At 44.5% G+C, this 19,839-nt stretch overlaps 1 protein-coding gene across 4 annotated transcripts in view; it reads left to right on the forward strand.

The window, feature by feature from the left end:
* CLIP1 (CAP-Gly domain containing linker protein 1) overlaps window positions 1–19,839 on the forward strand; it is a 122,277-nt gene that overhangs the window by 35,325 nt on the left and 67,113 nt on the right. For all 4 annotated transcript variants that reach the window (XM_045073585.1, XM_045073582.1, XM_045073583.1 and 1 more), the window contains exons 2-3: window positions 1,346–1,540; window positions 5,817–6,388. In XM_045073585.1, the coding sequence (XP_044929520.1) occupies window positions 1,456–1,540; window positions 5,817–6,388 (657 nt within the window). In that variant the 5' untranslated portion in view covers window positions 1,346–1,455. The remainder of the gene's footprint in view (window positions 1–1,345; window positions 1,541–5,816; window positions 6,389–19,839) is intronic.

Genomic DNA, 19,839 nt, shown 5'->3' on the forward strand with positions numbered 1-19,839 from the left:
AATCCAGGGTGATCTCATCTCAATATCCCTAAGTGAATCGCATCTGCAAAGACTCTTCTTCCAAATAAGGTCACATTCACAGGCTCTGGATGGATACATCTCTGTTGGGGGTGGGGGCAGTGAGCACCCTTCAGCCCACTTCATAGGGGCTCCATAGAGGCTCCTCCGTCATCCCTGGCTAGATGTTTTCACTGGTGCTTGTCATTGCTTGTAAGAGAGATGGGGTAGCAGAGTCACATCAGTGTGTCATTGTCCCAGCTCCACTAGCAGAAAGTACAAAAACACAGTTGTTTGACAGAGTCAGTGAATAGCATTTTTCTCTTTGATTGATTTATTCCATTTTTAAATGTAATGTCTGGAAATCTTTCCCCACATTCCAGAATCCCAAAGCCTTTCCGGTCTTCTTTTTTTTAAAATTTTTAATTTTTTAAGTTAGTTTCAGAGTTAGAATTTAGCGATTCATCAGTTGGAAATAACACCCAGTGCTCATTACATCACGTGTGTGTCTCCTCCTCTTAGACTAAGACAAGATCCTATTTTGCCCGAGCCTCAAAGTTGTATATTCATACCTGGTCTTGAGTAAATCAGAATTACATTGCATTTCTGGGGCGTCTGGGTGGTTCAGTGGGTTGGAGCCTCTGCCTTGGGCTCAGGTCATGATAACAGGGCCCTGGGATCGAGCCCCACATCGGGCTCTCTGCTCAGCGGGGAACCTGCATCCCCCAACTCCTCACTCTGCCTGCCTCTCTGCCTACTTGTGGTCTCTCTGTCAAATAAATAAAATCTTAAAAAAAAAAAAGAATTATGTTGCATTTCTATAGACAGATCAAAAAAATTTTTTTTCCTTAGGCACTTCCCAGATACTGCTTTTTCTTACAGAGTTTGAACCTTACTCTAGTCTCACAAAGACATGGTTTTAGATCCAGCGTTGCGTAATTCTGTGAACTTAAAAAAGTATGCAGTTAATACAGGCTTGTCATAAAACTTAAGCAACATAGAAATGAATGAAGTGAAAACAACGCTCCCTTCTCCTGCCATTAAGGTTGGTGCACATTTTTCGGAACCCCCTTCTGTGGACCGTGTGGACTTCATGCACCATACCGAGCTCATAATGTTAAAGAGAAGTCAATGTATTGTTAGGCTCAACTGCTTGTTTTTAGTGTCGTAAATTGCATCTCAGCAGCATCTTCGTGTTTTAGTCTAGCTTCCTGGATTTAGTGTGGAGACAGTTTGTCATCGTGTGTAAGGAAAAGTTGAGCTGGTGAAAGCTGCTTTAATAATAGATGTTACTTCTGCTTGCTTCCTCCCATAGATTCTAAATTCTGTTTATATTTTTCTCCTGCAGATTTAACCCAGAGACTGACTTCACCATAGAAACACCTACAGTTGTATCAATGGTTGGGGCAAGATAGTGGCAACAGGCAAAGGAAGAACAGTTCTGACACACTAAGGACAATGAGTATGCTAAAACCAAGTGGGCTTAAGGCCCCCACCAAGATCCTTAAGCCTGGAAGCACAGCCTTGAAGACGCCTGCTGCCGGTAAGGATGATTTATATCTAAGTTAGAATCCTGTTTGAAAACTTTAAAAAGACAACCTTAAACAAATTAATATTTTTAAAAATATTTGAAGAAGTTATAATGAAAAGACATGGACCTTTAGGGGCACCTGGGTGCCTCAGTTGATTAGGGGTTTGACTTGTGGTTTTGGCTCAGGTTTTGATCGATCCTCAGGGTCCTGAGGTCCAGGCCTGTGTAGGGCTATGTGGTTAGTGGGGAGTCTGCTTGTCCCTCTCGCTCCCCCTCTATCGCTCCCCCTGCTCGTGCTCTCTTGCTCTCTCTTCGAAAGTATGGAATTTTATACCTAAACATATTTTTTTAAGATTTATTTATTTGGAAAAAAAAAAAGGGGGGCGCCTGGGTGGCTCAGTGATTTAAAGCCTATGCCTTTGGCTCAGGTCATGATCCCAAAGTCCTGGGATCGAGCCCCGCATCGGGCTCTCTGCTCAGCGGGGAGCCTGCTTCCTCCTCTCTCTCTGCCTGCCTCTCTGCCTACTTGTGATCTCTGTTTGTCAAATAAATAAATAAAATCTTTTGAAAAAAAAAAAAGATTGATTTATTTGGGAGAGAGAGAGCACGTGCGTGCGAGCAGGGTGGGGGGAGGGGCATAGGGAGAGAGAATCCTGAAGGGGCCTCCCCACTGAGTGCCCACCGCCAGCACAGGGCTCGATCCCAGGACCTGGAGATCGTGATGTGAGCCAAAAATCAAGAGTTTGCTGCTCAACTGACTGAACCGCCCAGGCTCTCCCTGTATCTACACATTTTAAGGAAGAGCTCTTAGTTAATTTAGTGCAGGGTGCTTAAATAGTTAAGTGACTTCAGGATTTAATCCTTACAACGTTAAGATATTTTTTCTTGGGGTGCCTGGGTGGCTTAGGCATTAAGCATCTGCCTTTCACTCAGGTCATGATCTCAGCGTCCTGGGATCGAGCCCTGCATTGGGCTCTCTACTCTGCGGGAAGCCTGCTTCTCCCTCTCCCACTCCCTCTGCTTGTGTTTCCTCTCTCACTGTGTCTCTCTGTGTCAAATAAATAAATTCTTCAAAAAGAATAAAAAAAGATAATTTTTCTCTCTTGGCCTCCCTGAACTCAACTGGGCCGTTCTCTTTGTGTAAAGAAAAGAAGAATGGCCCTGGCTTAAAAGATTTGACGACACGGAGTGATCTGAAGTTGGCCATTGGTGTCAAGGGAGCAGGCAGTGCACTGGCTTGAGTCTAGGCCACGCAGGAAACCCTCCCCATGTTGTAGGTGAACCCGTGGCCTTGATGGTCTCCAGCAGCCTCTTTTCCCTCTGCGCTCTGTCTCCTCCACCACCGTTTCAGTTTATAGCCCGTAATGACCATGTAAGGTCTTCAATAGGAGAGTCAGGGCATCTGATGCTTGCTTTTCTGGTCTTCTCATGTGGTTTATATGCTATTAGATAGGTTATCAGTCATTCAGACAGGTGTCCACTATGAAATATTAAGTCCAACATTTTTCTTCAGATTTTTCCTTAAAACCTCATTGATCTTCCACAAGGGCAAGGATCTTTGTAGTTTTTTTTTTTTTCACTGCCCAAATTTACCCACATACCTAGAACATTGCCTGGCTCTTAACAGGAGCTCAGAAAATATTTATTGACTGAATGAAGATCCCAAGTTATTTACATTTTTTCTCTTTTTAATTAATTTTTATTTTTTTTAAAAGATTTTATTTATCTATTTGACAGACAGAGATCAGAAGTAGGCAGAGAGGCAGGCAGCGAGAGAGGAAGGGAAGCAAGGCTCCCTGGTTTGCAGAGAGCCCGATGCGGGGTTCGATCCCAGGACACCAGGATCATGACCTGAGCTGAAGGCAGAGGCTTTAACCCACTGAGCCACCCAGGTGCCCCCTATTTTTTATTTTTTAAAATATTGTATTATTTTATTTTTTTTCGGTGTTCCCAAATTCATTTTTTACCACACCCTGTGCTCCATGCAATACGTGCCCTCCACAATACCTACCATCAGGCTCACCCAACCCCCCCACCTCCCTCTCCTCCAAAACCCTCAGTTTGTTTCTCAAAGTCCACAGTCTCTCATGGTTCGTCTCCCCCTCCGATTTCCATTTCGTGTATCATGATAAAACTGGAGGCCGTGAAACATGTTAGAGGAGAAGAAAGCTTTACTGTGGTGTCTCCTGTTCTCCTTCCCCTCCAAATCCTTCCTCTCTTTAGGATCCCTTTGAGTGTTGCCTGTTCCCTGCACCCTCCCACGGTCATGCTCAGCCCACCCCAGCACATTTTAGCATTGTCTTTTTCACTTTTTAGCACTTTTTGTGCACATCCCTTAGCACGTAAAGTCAGGCAGGGGATCATGAGAAATTCAACTTGGTTTCCTCAACAGTACTTGCTACACAGTGCATGTTGTTATTAAGAGTAAAGCAGCTTATAAACACTAAAACTTAGATGCTTAAAAGGAGATCGTTTCCTGTTTGGGCCCTTTTTTGAAGATTGTTTTTCAGAAACTCATGCTTGCAGCACCCTGTCAGGAAGAATGGTTCATGTACACAACTGGAATGGATTCTAAGAAACTGACTTGGCTGGCCTGTCTTTGGCAGGTTATTATCTGTTTGATTTGAGATAATTTATTGTCTTGTAAAAAGCCAAAAAAACAAAAACAAAAACCCTTCACAAATCAAAATGACAGTCTCTTCTAATAGGTAGCCTAAGGGGATGTTCAACACCTGCTATAAGCTGGCCAGACCACCGTTTCCCAATCTACCCACAGTTCATGCTTTCTTTCTTTCAATCAGACCTCGGCCAGATGTGATCTCTTCCTCCAGGAGGCCTTCCCTGACTGCTCTGCCTAAAGGCCCTGTCTCTTCCATAGCACTTCTGTCATCTGAGATTACCTGGTGTGTCTCTTGACCGTTTCCACACCTCTAAGCTCTGGGCTCTAAAAGGGCATGGACTATGCTGTCTTGCTCTGTCCCCTACTGAGAACAATGCTTGGGACTAGTGCTGGAGTGGTAGAAACCCATAGAAAGGCAGAGCATAAATAAGTACATTATTTTGTTTTTAAACCTCTTTTTTAAAAAAATTATTTGACAGGAGAGACACAGTGAGAGCGGGAACACAAGCAGGGGGAGTGGGAGAGGGAGAAGCAGGCTCCCTGCTGAGCAAGGAGCCAGATGTGGGACTTGATCCCAGGACCCTGCGATCATAACCTGAGCCGAAGGCAAGCACTTAATGACTGAGCCAACCAGACACTCCTGATTTAATAAAACTCTTTATATACTACTTTCCCCTTATAGGTAAAGAAATTGAGCTCAGAGAGGTCATGTACCAGCTAAGGTCACAGTCTGCCTACTAAATGGTAGAGCACTTAAGAATGTGGGCTTTCTTTGCCAGTTCATACCAAATATTTAATAAATGCTTAGTGGTTGAATGCTTGAGTTTCTGGTATAAATATTACATTTTGGCAAAATATAACTTCTGTTTTTACCGCAGAGTAGAGATTGCATGAAGTCATCTTGCCTTAGCAGGGAGTTGCGCCAGGTGCTGTCTTTCCCCCTTGCTGTGCTTTCTGTCTCTGCCAGCGAAGGAATAGGGTTCACTTGGTGGTCTTGGAGTGAGATGGCAGGGCTGTGGCCCTGAATCTCCTCCTCTAAGCCCGAGTGTGGATCTGTGGCTCCAGGGTCCTGGACTTGTCAGCCTTCCCTGACCACTCTAACCCGTGGGAATAGAGCCCATCTCCAGGGACCAGGAAGTTGTTTTCTCAAGATATGTGTGGCAGGGGATGGGGGAAAGAATGAAATCGGGCCTGTGTTATGAACTCGGGGAAAGGGACTTTTTTCCCCACTTGCTTTGACTTTCCAGTCTTAATTGCCAATAAAGATTAAATCCTACCGGCTCACTGAGTTTCGACAGAATTGAAAATGGTAGTGATGGGCTGAGTCCTTTTTTTTTTTTTTTTTTTTTTTTTTTTTTTTTTTTTAAGTTTTATTGATTTAAGTGATCTCTATACCCAACATGGGGCTCAAACTCATGACCCTGAGATCAAGAGTCCATGTGCTTCCAACCAAGCTAGGCAGGCGCCTGAATGGGTCAAGTACTTTTGGCCTCCTTGCTTTAAAAAAAAAAAAAAGAACAGAATAGAAGGGCAGATATACAGAATATCTTAGAAGAGCCGTGAGTGCTCCTGTTGCTTGGGCTTTCTCCAGTTTATTTTCTTCCTAGTTATGAGTTGTCTGCTTGCATATGAGATTGAGTCTTTTCTGATCCTTTCTTCTCTTTGCAGTTGTAGCTCCGGTAGAAAGAACAACATCCAGTGAGAAAGCATCAAACACACCGTCCTCTGAGGCACCAGAGGAGTTTGTGGATGACTTTCGCGTCGGGGAGAGAGTTTGGGTGAATGGGAATAAGCCTGGATTCATCCAGTTTCTGGGAGAAACCCAGTTTGCCCCAGGCCAGTGGGCCGGGATTGTTTTAGATGAACCCATAGGCAAGAATGATGGCTCGGTGGCAGGAGTTCGGTATTTCCAGTGTGAGCCTCTAAAAGGCATTTTCACCCGCCCTTCGAAGCTAACAAGGAAGGTGCAGGCAGAAGATGAGACTAACGGCCTGCAGACAACGCCTGCTTCCAGAACGACTTCGCCTCTGTCCACCTCTGCAGCCAGCATGATGACCCCCTCCCCAGCAGCCCCTTCAAATATCCCCCATAAATCAGCCCAGCCAACAACAAAGGAACCTTCAGCTACGTCTCAGATCAGCAACCTTACAAAAACTGCCAGTGAATCTATCTCCAACCTCTCAGAGGCCGGTTCCATCAAGAAAGGAGAGAGAGAGCTCAAAATTGGAGACAGAGTATTGGTGAGTCCAGAAACCTTCTGAGGTCATTGTGTTGAACTGACGAATGGTTGAAATGCACATAGACAGACTCGGAGTCTGTTCTAGAAAGACCATTCATTAATAGAGAAATTACCCAGCTTTTCTAGTGTTTGGTTTATGTGTGAACATGGAACAAACTAGAAGCTGACTCTATGGTTTGAGTGTAGTTATGAGCTTAAGTTTATAATGATTGGTTTTGATTCTGTCAACCAGTTTAGCCAAAGGAACATTGAGTTTATTACTCGTAACTTACTTGACAAAACAAGCTTTATAAAAACCTTTATAAAAGGTTTTTTCCCCTTGGTTTGTAGTTTTTGCTGGAAGGATGGTGTGTGGGCATGTATAAGATCCTGCTTCCTGAGGTGTCTTGAAAAACTCAGGCATCATAGGAAGTTATTTCAGAATTGTTATGCCTTAGAAATAATCTCTGGTATCTTTTCCTTTAAGGTTGGGAGTTGTCTGCTTAAGATCTAGGAAGATCTTGGGGCGCCTGGGTGGCTCAGTGGGTTAAAGCCTCTGCTTTCGGCTCAGGTCATGATCCCAGGGTCCTGGGATCGAGCCCCGCATCGGGCTCTCTGCTCAGCAGGAAGCCTGTTTCCTCCTCTCTCTCTGCCTGCTTCTCTGCCTACTTGTGATCTCTGTCTGTCAAATAAATAAATAAAATATTTAAAAAAAAAAAAAAAAAAAAGATCTAGGAAGATCTTTATACAATGTATAAAGTCAATGCTGTGACTAGTGATTTTGTTCTTTTATTTTATTTATTTATTTGACAGAGAGAGAGAGAGAGACAGCGAGAGAGAGAGAACACAAGCAGGGGGAGTGGGAGAGGGAGAAGCAGGTTCCCTGCTGAGCAGGGAGCCCAAGGCAGGGCTTTGATTCCAAGATCCCGGGATCAACACCTGAGCCAAAGGCAGATGCTTAACCGACTGAGCCACGCAGGCTCCCAGTTTGTTCTTTGTTTTGAACAAGAGGCCAGAGCTGACCCCCAGCTCTGCCTTTGTGACCTCAGCAAGTTCTTTAACTTTGAGGTTCTTCATCTGTAAGAATGAGAGGATACTGGTACTAACCATCTAACATCATTGAAAGGATTACATTAGATAATGCATATAAAATTCTTAGCAGTGCCTGGGATACAGCAAGCACTCAGGCAACTCTGTCTCTCCCTGATGGAAATTTGAAGCTTTACTATTTTACTCGTCCCACACTTCAGTCAGTTCAGTGTAGGGCCTGAAGTTGGCCAGCAGTCTTTGACCTGGTGCTCTGCCTTTCCTTGTATCTGTTCAGCAGCTGTAAATTCCTCCAGGTCTGGCAGCTTCCAGGAATGCCGCAGGAGGATGAGAAGAGCTTTTAGCCCTTAGTGTACCATATGTCTCATGGAACATTTCCACAGTGCTCTGGAGCAGCCTTGGGGAATTGAGGAGGAGACAGAGGCTCGGGGCAGTGGGGTCACCAGTCCAAGGGCTCCCAACGCAAAGAGGGGTGGACCTGTCCTTTAAACTGTGGTCTTTTTACTCCAGGGCCTTTTGTGGAGAGCTAATGATTGATAGTATAGTTGTAAAGTTGGAAGTGTTTTTGATGACTGTTGTCTTACGGATAAGGAAGCTTAAGCCCAGAGAAATGAAGTGACTATCTAATCACGTAGTGAGTTCTCAGCAGATTGTAGAGTTAGAACCCAGAACTTCTGCCTTCCAGGCCCATAGCACCTCCATGCATTGAGGAGGCCTCACATATCTTTGGGCGTCCACTAATACTTCTTACCGTTACGAGGTTCCTTCTGGATCCCTTAGTTTCAAGGTCAGTAGGTTCCCTCTTCAGTTACAATCATCATGAATTTCAAAGGTTGATGCATCAGAACTTAAAGCGTTTTTAAGATAGCATTTCTGTGGGATGGAGCTCAACCTGTATCTTGTTTGTTTAGCTGATGTTCACTGATGGGCCAGCTTTGAATTTGGTACAGCTGCTCTTTTGTGGCAACAAAGACTTTTTGATGCCCATTTTTTTTTTAAGGATCTTTTTATTTTTAAGTAATCTCTGTACCAATCGTGGGATTTGAACTCACTACCCAAGATCGAGAGTCATGATGCTTACTTTTTTTTCTTCTTTGCTGTATAGATATTGCTACCATGAATCTTCTAAAGTTTTTTAGGGTATATATCTTACTTTTATAGGATAGCTTCATAGAGGTGGAATTACTAGGTTAAACGGCATAGACAGATTTTAAGGCTTACGGCCCATACTTACCTAGTGAGCTTTGGTTAAATCAGAAACCTATGACCTCAGCAGAGGACCACCTTATAGATGAGACAGCAGATCATATGCAGTACTGTCCTAAGCTGTCCTAAGTGCTTATCTGTAAAGGACCTCTTTCCCATTCAAGAAAGGGCGGGGCACACTTTCAAAACAAGAAACTCTACCTTTCCTCCAGCCATTGTGACAAACGGGTGATTGAAATACTGGTCCAGGGGCACACTGCTTGGCTGCTAAGACAGCCGGAATGACACGGTCAGCTTGGTTTAACTGACAACCAAAGGCTTCCAGGAGGCTGTCTTGATTAAAATGGACCTGAAGGATAGGAATTGGCCTGGCAGCAGGAAGTGGTGGTGGGGAGACGGAGCCTTCTCGCTGAGGGAAGACAGACTCCCTGAGACGGGAAGGCTTTGGCGTGTTTGGGGAAAAGGCCAGTATCCTTCCCTAGACGCAGCCAGCGTGTGGTAGGAGGTGAGCCTGGCTGATGGTGTCAGGTCTGCAGGGACGAGTGCCGCGGGGCCTACGAGGACAGGCCGTTCTCATTAAGAATGAGAGCGATGTGGGATCTGTAGCTTGGGAACGCTGCTCTGGCTGCTTTGTAAGAGTGGATTGGACGTGGGTAAGAACAAGTTGGAGGTGACCATTCTTTGAGGAGGTTGGAAGTTGGAGGAAAGCTCAGAGGTCAGCCTGGAGGAGTGTTGGGTCTCAGAAAGGTTTTATTTTCTTTTTTCAAGATGGCAGGGTCTGGGGTATTTATATCCTAACTAAACTGAGCTAGACTCGGGAACAGGTTAAAGATACAGTAAAGAGGGGGTCAGTGGTGGACACGGTTCCCGGAAGGAAGTGGCGCCCCCCAGCTCACCCAGGGGGGTCGCCTGGCCTTTGATTAAGGGAGGGAGACTTCCAGCAGGTCTGTGGGAAGAAGGAAGGAGAATGTGCAGATGCTATTCGGGTCGTAGAGACTTGAATGGTGTATTTCTAGGAAAATTTTAATGACATGTCCAAAACGAGTGTACTTGGAACAGAATTTCATTTGAATCTGTGAGAATCTGAAGTCATATGAGTGTGTTATCAGAAGCAATAAAATGATTTACTGCCTTTGGTTAGTATTTCTGGGAGAAATGACAGGAGTACCTTAGAACCACAGCATTTTAGAGCTGGAAAGAATCTTTTGAGATCACCAAATGCCTCTTTTATAATACTGAAGCCCATCAGCGCCTGGGTGGCTCAGTTAAGTATCTGCTTTTGTCTCAGGTCATGATCCGGGATCCTGGGATCAAACCTCATATCGGCTCCCTGCTCAGCGGGAGCCTGCTTCTCCCTGTCCCTCTGCTGCTGCTGCTGCTCTCTCTCTCTATCTCTGTCAAATAAATAAATAAATTTTAAAAATCTAAAAAAAAAATCCATACATATATATAAGATATGAAATATAGATGTATATTATATATACACAAATATATGTATGTGTGTGTGTATGTATGTATGTGTGTGTGTATATGTATATAGTATACTGAAGGCCAGAGAAGAAACAGGACTTGCCTTAGGTTGTATAGGTGTGTGATAAATGTGTTCATGTCTCATTGTGTCCTCACGCCCCAGTTCAGATGTTTTTTTCTCCTTTAACATGCTGCCTTGCTTAATAGAAATCTTTGATTTAGAAATAGGAAACATTTTTTTTTAAGATTATTTATTTATTTATTTATTTGACAGAGATCACAAGCAGGCAGAGAGGCAGGCAGAGAGAGAGAAGGAAGCAGGCTCCCCGCTGAGCAGAGAGCCCGATGCGGGACTCGATCCCAGGACCCTGAGATCATGACCTGAGCCGAAGGCAGCGGCTTAACCCACTGAGCCACCCAGGTGCCCAGAAATAGGAAACATTTTTACTTCAATATTAATTTATAAAAGGAAATTAGGTTTAGAAATCTAAAGTATTTGATCTGGAATTTTCCTAATTAAAGAAAAATGCTGTTGATTACCAAAATCCCAGTGAAACTAAGATCGTTCGATCCCTATTATGTGAGGTTTGGTCTAGAATTTTCCCGGTCCTACCCACAGGGCCCCCTCATGGCTCTTGCCATGCTGAACTAGTGCAGAGGAGAGGGAGGCGAGCTTGCCTTCTCCAAACCTTTGCCCCGTGTAACTTGGCTTCTTCCCTCCACTGCAGGAGGAGAGAGCAGGTAGGTTTCTGCACTGGGCGCGATGTCCAGCCAGATGAGCTGTGTGAGAGCCAGGCAGAAGCTCTGGAGCTATGACTGCATCAGGCACGTGTGTCTCAGGAAGGCAGTCAGGGCTTGCAGAAGCTCCCCCTTGTCACCTCTCCCCCACACCTTATGCTCACAGTCACCAGTGGAACGAATTAGCCACAGAGTAAGCTGTGCTGATTTGGGTTTAGTATCTGGAGGCTCGAGGCGGGACCTCAGAGCTGCTTGTCGCAAACCCATCTGTGTCTTTGCCATGTGTCTCTGGCCTCTCTGTGCTCCCATCTGTCCTCATGAATACCGCATGCGTCTCACTGAAGGCTGCTTTCTGCTGCGGTTTGCTGGACTCTCGGAAACATACCTCTTTGCAGACTGGGAATCTCTGGGGTAACTAATTGCCCTGGTTGTTTTTCAGACGGTTTTGCTGCGTTTTTAAGGTATATTTGATTATTCAAGGAGGCTACCGACTTCCAGCTGTTGTGTTTCAACACAACTGTGTGTTCTATGCTGAATTCTTAGCTTATGACTGTACATGGGGAGACGTTTCAGCATTTTATTTTTGAAACGACACATTTTATTTTTTTACGAGCCTCTCCCAGAGCTCTTACATGAAGAATCTTGCAGTGTAGATCTGTAGGTCTTTCGGATACTGTGAAAGAGGAAAAAGTCTTCCTGAGAGTCAAAAAAGAACTTTATTCATAAGGGTTTTTTGTGTGTGCATGAACCTTAAAAGAACTACAGTTCACGCAGCACGTACTTCCTTCTTGTGTCTTTCTTTTTTTTTTTTTTTTTTAAGATTTTATTTATTTATTTGTAAGAGAGGGAGAGAGAACAAGCGAGCACAGGCAGACAAAGAGGCAGGCAGAGGCAGAGGGAGAAGCAGGCTCCCCGCCGAGCAAGGAGCCCGATGTGGGACTCGATCCCAGGACCCTGGGATCATGACCTGAGCCGAAGGCAGCTGCCTAACCAACTGAGCCACCCAGGCGTCCCTTCTTGTGTCTTTCTTGATTTGTTCAGTTATGTTTGTGAGATTTATCTGTGCTCACTTAAAACATGCCCGTGGCAGGGCCATTTAGTGTAAACACTTCATAATATACTTCTGTAGATTCGAGGTATTTCTACACTAGTAAATACAACTCTATTTATTTTTAAAGATTTATTTATTTGAAAGAGAGAGAATGAGAGAGAGCCCAAGAAGGGGGAGAGTCAGAGGGAGAAGCAGATTCCCTGCTGACCAGGGAGCAGGATGCGGATCCTGGGACTCCGGGATCATGACCTGAGCCGAAGGCAGAGGCTTTAACCCACTGAGCCACCCAGGCGCCTCGCCCCAATGATTTTTAATAAATGTATACAGTTAGGAAGTCACTATAATTCAGTTTTAGAATATTTCTCTCACCCTAAGAAGTTCCCTCTTACCACTTGGCAAGGCATTTCTTCTCCACCTCCAAGCCCAGGCAATCACCGATCTGCCTCCTGGCATCCACCTTTCCTGGACATTTTGTCTAAATGCCATCGTTTAACAGAGGTTTTTTTTTGTGTCTGGCTTCCACATAAATTTTGTTTTAAGGCCCACCGTGTTGTAGTTCATTGGTTCTCATGACTAAAATACTCTGTTTTATGGATAAACATTTTATTTATCCATTCACTATTTACTTAAGTTTTTGTTAAAGGGATTCATGCTCCTAGTTCAATATATCCTGATTTTGGTACTTACAAGTCTGTATGAAAGAGTCAGTAGTTCTGTGCCCACCTTACCCCCCGCTCTACCCCATCCCTCCTTTTCTTCCTGGGAAGAGAAGATGGATTTCAAGAGTTAACATGCAAGTCAAACATAACTTTTTCTTCTTTTAACCATTGTCTTCATAATTAATGTCATCTTTACCTGTTTGTTCTCAGGCGAGTTAGAGTTTATGAGAGAGTATCTGTTCTACATCATCTGTGCTCGTCATGTTAATTTTCGAAGGGGATTTGTTTACTGTCATCTGTTACAGATTGATGGCGTAAAGGGAGTAAAGAAACCACAATGTTTGCTTAGCCTAGAGAACCTGTAACAGCTGTATTGCATACCCTCCAGTCCATTCAGGAAATATGTCGATTGTCTCCTCTGTGCCAGACCTTGCTATAGACCTCTCGGTGCTACAGATTTGCAGTGGCCAAAACCAACACACTGCTATCTCATAGGGCTTCCCATCATGTTCAGATAAAAATCTGACTTCCTTCCCGGGACCCGCAGGGCCCACATGCTCTGCACCCGCCCACCCTCTCAGACCTCCCCTTCCTCCACCCGTCTCCCCGCCTCACCCCACTCAGCTACCCTGGCTTCTGTGCTGTTTCCTACACCCCAGACTCATCTGCACCTTGGGATTTGCTGTTGCTTCTGCTTGGAATGTTCTACCCCTAAGTCTCGGCATGCTTGATGCCTTGTAGTCAGGCATTGGAGCCTTGGCTCAGAGGTTACCTCCTCGGGGACACTTTCCCTGTCACCTACGCAGGCAGTGTGACATCACCCATTTTGTTTTGTTTCTTAGCCCTTTACGCTACTTAAAACGTTCTTCTCAGTTATTTACTTATTCATTGTCCATTTCCCCCTGACTAGAATTTAGGTTCTGTGGAAGTCTAGAAACTTTGTATGGCATTCATGTTCATCTCCCCAGCACTTGGGATAGTGCCTGCCAGCCGGATAGGTACCCCTAAAGATTGTTAAAGAGCTAGAGGGTTTTAGGTATAGCTGTCACATATTTTCGAAATGGAGGAGTAAAATTGTAAGGTAAAAACAGGACAGGAAGGTTTTCCCTTCTCTATGGGAGACTTGCTTGGAGGGAACAACCCAAAAGGGGTTGGGTCTCTGGTTGAGGTAATAGAAAATACCTATGCTGGCACCTTCATTTCGCAGCTGATTAAATTTTCAGTCAGAGCTAAATCTGTACTTGGTAAGTACCAATTAGCCATATTTACCTTTTTATAAGTAAGTGGCTTGGGACATCTGGGTGGCTCAGTCTGTTCAGCGGCTCACTCTTGGTTTCAGTTCAGGGTCCTGCACAGGGCTTGGTGCTCAGCAGGAAGTCTGCTTGAAAGTCCCTCTCTCTCCCCCTCTCCATCTGTGTCTCCCCCTACGTGCTCGCCGCCCCCTTAAATAAACCTTAAAAAAAAAAAAAAAAAAGCTGCTTCACTTAGAACAGGGCAAGTTAGAGACCAGTCCACAAAGGCTTGCTGCTCACATATTCCTGTGAGACAGTCCCTCGTTAGCACTCACTGGACACTTGATAGCTTTGTAAACTGAGGCACAGGGAGATTACATGGTTTGTTTGGGATTGATCATAAAAAGAAGGGGGCAGTTCAGAGAGCGTCAAGTGTTTCTGCTTTCCTGTCTGTGTCCCCGTTAGCCGGCAGAACTTGTCATTGTTCCTGTTTATACAGGAGTTTGCAAGAAGGGCATGTGTCTGTTCCCGCAGCATTTTGTAGAAATGTCTTAAAGCACTTACTACTCTTCAGCGGCATTACTTGTCCCTGTTTCTCTCTCCACCGGTGGCCAACACTGTGTTCTGTTTATATTTGTGTCTCAAGGACCCAAGCATTCAGGATATAAATATCGAATGAGTGAATGAGAACTTACAAATCTGAGATTTTCTAAAGCATGATGACTGGCTTCATTTTCCTTTAGTCGAGTTTCTAGTTTAAATTAATTTTGCCTCCAGTAGTGACTTCTAATTTTGACTTAGACTGTCCACAGTTGAGTTAATATGCTCCTATCTTGAGAGTAAAGATACGAAATGGTAGTTACTTGTGTTTGCCATGGATCTAGTTTTTTGTTTTTATGTTGAATTTTTTTTTCTCTAAGAATCTTGATATCCCCTAACACATAGATTGAAAATTGGGTCTTATACCTTATGTAACTGCACCTACTAAAATACTGTGGATTCCCTAAAACACTTGAGAAGTAAAACTAACTTTATGCAATCATGTATAAATGCTTAGGAAAAAAATCTAACTGTAGAGTGATTAAGCAGAAAAGCATTTGAGTGATTTTAGGACTTCATGTGACTTCCTGTCTCTGTTGAAGAGCAACCACTGATGATATTTTGAGCAACCGCTGATGATACTTTACAGGAAGAGGAAAAGCATATTGTTTGTCATATGAGTCAAAAGTTCAAAGTTTGGGGGCGCCTGGGTGGCTCAGTGGGTTAAAGCCTCTGCTTTCGGCTCAGGTCATGATCCCAGGGTCCTGGGATCGAGCCCCGCATTGGGCTCTCTGCTTGGCTGGGAGCCTGCTTCCCTTCCCTTCTCTCTGCCTGCCTCCCTGCCTACTTGTGATCTCTTTCAAGTAAACAAATTCTTAAAATCTTAAAAAAAAAAAAAAAAAGAATTCAAAGTTTGGTGGGAGAAAAAATATAGAAAACCACCCATCCTAGGAACCAGTAGTCATACATTTCAAATAAATTTTGTGGCATGGTACTTTTTTCTTCAGGGTAAATCTATATTTTATTAGTTGCATTTAGAGAAATAGTTGCTTATCTGCGATTTGTGATATTTTTAACTTTCTTTTAAAAGATTTTTTAAAAAGTTTATTTGACACAGAAAGACACAACAAGAGAGGGAACACAAGCAGAGGAAGTGGAAGAGGGAGAAGCAGGCTTCCCACTGAGCAGGGAGCCCAATGCAGGGCTTGATCCCAGGACCCTGGGATCATGACCTGAGGTGAAGGCAGGTGCTTTACAACTGAGCCACCCAGGCGCCCCTATTTTTAACTTTTAAAATTTTTATCCTTTTATAGTAAATGACGTTTATTTTCCATAAATTCATTTGGAGGGAAGGAGAAAAGTCAGTTTTTCCTACCTAATGATGGGCCTTCTGAAAGAGTCTCCATTCATTCCATGGAATTGGATTGGTTGCTTGATCTGAGGATTTTGTACTTTTAATTCATAAAGAGGACTTCCTTTGAAGAGAGTGGTCAAGGGTGCCTGGGTGGCTCAGTCGGTTGAGCGTCTGCCTTTATCTCAGGTCATGATCTCGGGGTCTGGGGGTTGAGCCCCATGTCGAGGTCCCTGCTCTGTGGAGTCTGCTTCTCCCTCTCCCTCTGCCTCTTACTCCCTGCTCAAGCTCTGTCTCTGTCTCTCTGTGTCTCAAATAAATAAATAAAATCTTAAAAAAAAGAAGAAGAAGAGAGTGGTCAGAGGGTGAGACTTTGAGAGCAGCTCCGCTCGTGCATTCCTCTCTGAGTGAAGCTTTTCCCACGTGGGCCACGCAGATAGGGTGTCTGTCCTTATGGATTTTGCCAGGTAGGATTCAGAGCCCTCTGGTGCAGAAACCCTTCCTGCCTTGTTGTGTATAGGGATAAGGTTTCAGGCCCGCGTGGACTCTGATATGAACAATGAAACCTCCTTTTTGACTAAAGGCTTTTCCACACCGATCACGTCTGTAGGGCTTCTTACCACTGTGAACTTTTCTATCAACGGCAGGGCTACTTTGATTCCTGAAGCTTCTCTGACAAATAACACACGCATGGGGTTTCTGTCCAGTGTGGAGTTTTTCATGAATGGCTCGACTCTCTGGTTGACTGAAGTTTCTCCCACACTCCTTGCCCTGGTGAGGCTTCTTCCCCGTGTGTGTTCACTGATGTTTAACAGGTTTGCCTTCGGCCCTGAAGCTGCTCCCACAGTCGGTACACTCAGCGGGCCTTTGGCCAGCGTGGATTCTCTCATGCAAGGTTAGATTGCCTTTTTACCTGCAGGATTTTCCCACATTCCTGATACTCAATATCCTCTGTCTGACTCCAGGTGACTCTTTCTGTGGTGTTCTAGAATCTGGGGATTTTTGTTCCGGCTTCTCTCTTCTGAAAGAATTCTGAAAATCCCAGCTCCAGGATCCTGGGGCCTTGAGTGGTCCTGTTTGTGCTGAGCTTCAGTTGTCTGACTGAAATATGCTATATTCTGGCCACCTCTTCTGTGACAGGCCAGCAGGGTAGCTGCTGGAAATCCAGATGCATCCACGCCTGCCAAAGGGCCTTAATCACCACCTCTCATAGGCTGCTTCCCTGGGCTCCTGATGAACGCCACAACCGCGTGGACCGGCAGACAGACTGCGCTGGCCTGCTTGTGGTATCTTTTTAAATAAAGCTTCTGAATGAGGCCTGTGGTTTTCTTGGATTATGTACTGACCACAACCTCTTGGACGCCTCTTAGAAAAACAGTTGTCATGACAGTAGCTTAGACTCACCCCCAAAGAGCTCCACAGATCCCATGAGATCACGTTATCTTTACTGACCTGTGCTCTGTTCATGGGATGCTGGGTAGCCGGCAGCCCCAAGTGGTGTGGTACGGGGGGTGGAGAAAACTGAGGTCAGCTTCTAGAGGAGACCGTAGATGCTGTGAACACCAGTCTAAGTACTGAACAGTCGAATGTGCCAGATCTAGAACTCGTACTCCCGTTAGTGTGGGCAAACTGGTTGCCAACAGAATGTGACACTTCTACTGTCAGGCACCAAAGCAGTTTCTTGTGGATTATTTTCCTTAATCCTCACAATAGTCCCCAAATTATCACCATTTTACTTATGAGGAAACTGAGCTTTGGAAATTAAGCAACTTGGCTAATCAACAGAGCTAGCATTTGAACTTATCCAGCTTCAGAGCCCACACACTGTGTCAGCATATCTTCTCCTTCACTTGCTTCTGAGACATCAAGTTCAGGCTCAGCCATAGGTGATCTTTTTCCTTTGGTCAGTTTATGTGGAAAAGTGGCCTTTTCTGTATAGGTTCCAAAGGAGAAAGTCAACTTTCATTTAACCAACAAATGTTTGTTGAGTGTTGGCTGGGCTGGGCTGGGCATTGTGGGTCACGGTGCCGGACACAACAGGGCTTCCGCCATGGAGTCTTCTCCAACTCTGTCTTGCCTCAGTGACGCTTCTGTAATGTCCTTGCTCTGCCTGCTCTGTAACCGTTCCCGAGCCCTTCCTGTTTGGAGCACCTTAAGCCATCTGCCTTGGTTCCTTAAATCAGTTTCACAAAAAGTTGCCCTTTTAGAGAAAAAGAACATAGGCTTGAGGTCTTAACATCTTTCTATCTTCAACAAAGGGTTAAAACTGGAAAGAAATGTGTCATCCCAGATTCATTGAAAGCTGTATTCATAGAAAATTTAGAAACAAGTGCCTTTAATATTAAGAAGCAAGACAAAAATAAACTTCATGTTGGTCTTAAGAACCTAGGAAAAATGGATGCCCGACTGGCTCAGTTGGTGGAGTGTGTGACTCTTGCTCTCGCACTCATGAGTTCAGGCCCCACCTCAAATGAAAGATTCTTTTTTTTTTTTTTTTTAAGATTTTATTTATTAGAGAGAGAGAATGAGAGAGAGCAGGAGAGGAGAGAGGTCAGGGGGAGAAGCAGACTCCCCGCTGAGCAGGAAGCCCGATGCGGGACTCGATCCTGGAACTCCAGGATCATGACCTGAGCCAAAGGCAATTGCCTAATCAACTGAGCTACCTAGGTGCCCCTCAAATGAAAATTTTTAAAAAATTTAGAAAGCAACTAGGAAAGCAAGAACAATAAACCAAAAGGAAGCAGGAAAAAGGAAATAGGATAAAATGTGATTTCCAGACAATGGAGAACATCAAAAACAGAAGGGAAAAAACCTAAAACCTAAAAGTTACCTTCCCAAGGTAATCTACTTTTAACACAGTCCCATTGATCCTGTTTTAGAATTAGCCAAAATGATTTTTAAATGTATTAAACAAATTAATTAAACCTGCTTAAGTGTCGGGGCACCTGAGTGGCTCAGTGGGTTAAAGCCTCTGCCTTCGGCTCCAGTCATGATCCAAGGGTCCTGGGATCAAGCCCTGCTTCGGGCTCTCTGCTCAGCAGGGAGCCTGCTTCCTCCTCCTCTCTCTCTCTTTGCCTACTTGTGATCTCTGTCAAATAAATAAATAAAATCTTAAAAAAAAACCCAACCAACAACCTACTTAAGCATCTGTCAGTCAGGACTGACTGAATAAACTAGAACGCATCGGTACGGTAGAATGACAGCAGTTGCAAATACAAAGAAGGAAGTTGTGTTCTGCAAGGTGCAACCCAACGAATATAAAACACCGCTTTTGTCTAAAAATAAAAGGGAGGAATAAGCATACACAGTAGTGCTTGCTTCATCTGCATGTAGTAATGCTGGGAGGAAGCGTGCATCGCCCGTCAGTAACAGTGCTTCCCTGCGGGGCGGGAGGGATGAGTGGGACTAGAGTTCAGTGAGGGGGACGCCCTCCCTCGAGGCTTGCTCCTTTATGTTATTTATTATATATATATATATATATATATAAAATTTATATACATTATTATATTATATATTATTTATTTATTTTAAGAGATTTATTTATTTGAGGGCGAGTGTGCATGCATGCCCAGGGTGGGGGTGAGGTTGGGAGGGGTGGAAGGGAAGGGGCAGAGGGGGGGTCTTGTTCTTTTTAAAGATTTTATTCATTTATTTGACAGCAAGCACAAGTAGGGAGTGCAGCAGGGAGAGGAAGAAGCAGGCTCCTTCCTGAGTGGGGAATTGGATGTGGGGCCCTATCCCAGGACCCTGGGATCACAACCTGAGCCGAAGATAGATGCTTAACCACTGGACTGAGCCACCCAGGCACCCAGGGAGGGAGTCTTTTAAGCAGACTCTGGGCTGAGCCCGAGCCCGGGACAGGGCTTGGTCTGTAGACCCTGAGGTCAGGATCTGAGCCCAAACCAAGAGCCAGGTGCTTAACTGACTGCTCCACCCAGATGCCCCTCAGTGCATATTTGCATTAAAATTTTTGGAACCATGAAAATGTATTGGCTATTCAATAATTAATTTTTTTATTTTTTAAACTTTTTTTTTTAAGAATTAATTTTTTGAAAAGACTTTATTTATTTTAAAGAGAGAGATCGAGCAGCAGGGAGGAGCAGAGGAAGAGGGAGAAGCAGACTCCCCACTGAGCAGCCCCCCCCCCCCAGTGCAGGTCTGGATCCTAGGACTCCAGGG

The sequence above is a fragment of the Mustela putorius genome, unplaced genomic scaffold (assembly GCF_011764305.1).
Source record: "Mustela putorius furo isolate JIRA1106 unplaced genomic scaffold, ASM1176430v1.1 tig00537248_pilon_pilon_pilon, whole genome shotgun sequence".
NCBI lineage: Eukaryota > Metazoa > Chordata > Mammalia > Carnivora > Mustelidae > Mustela > Mustela putorius.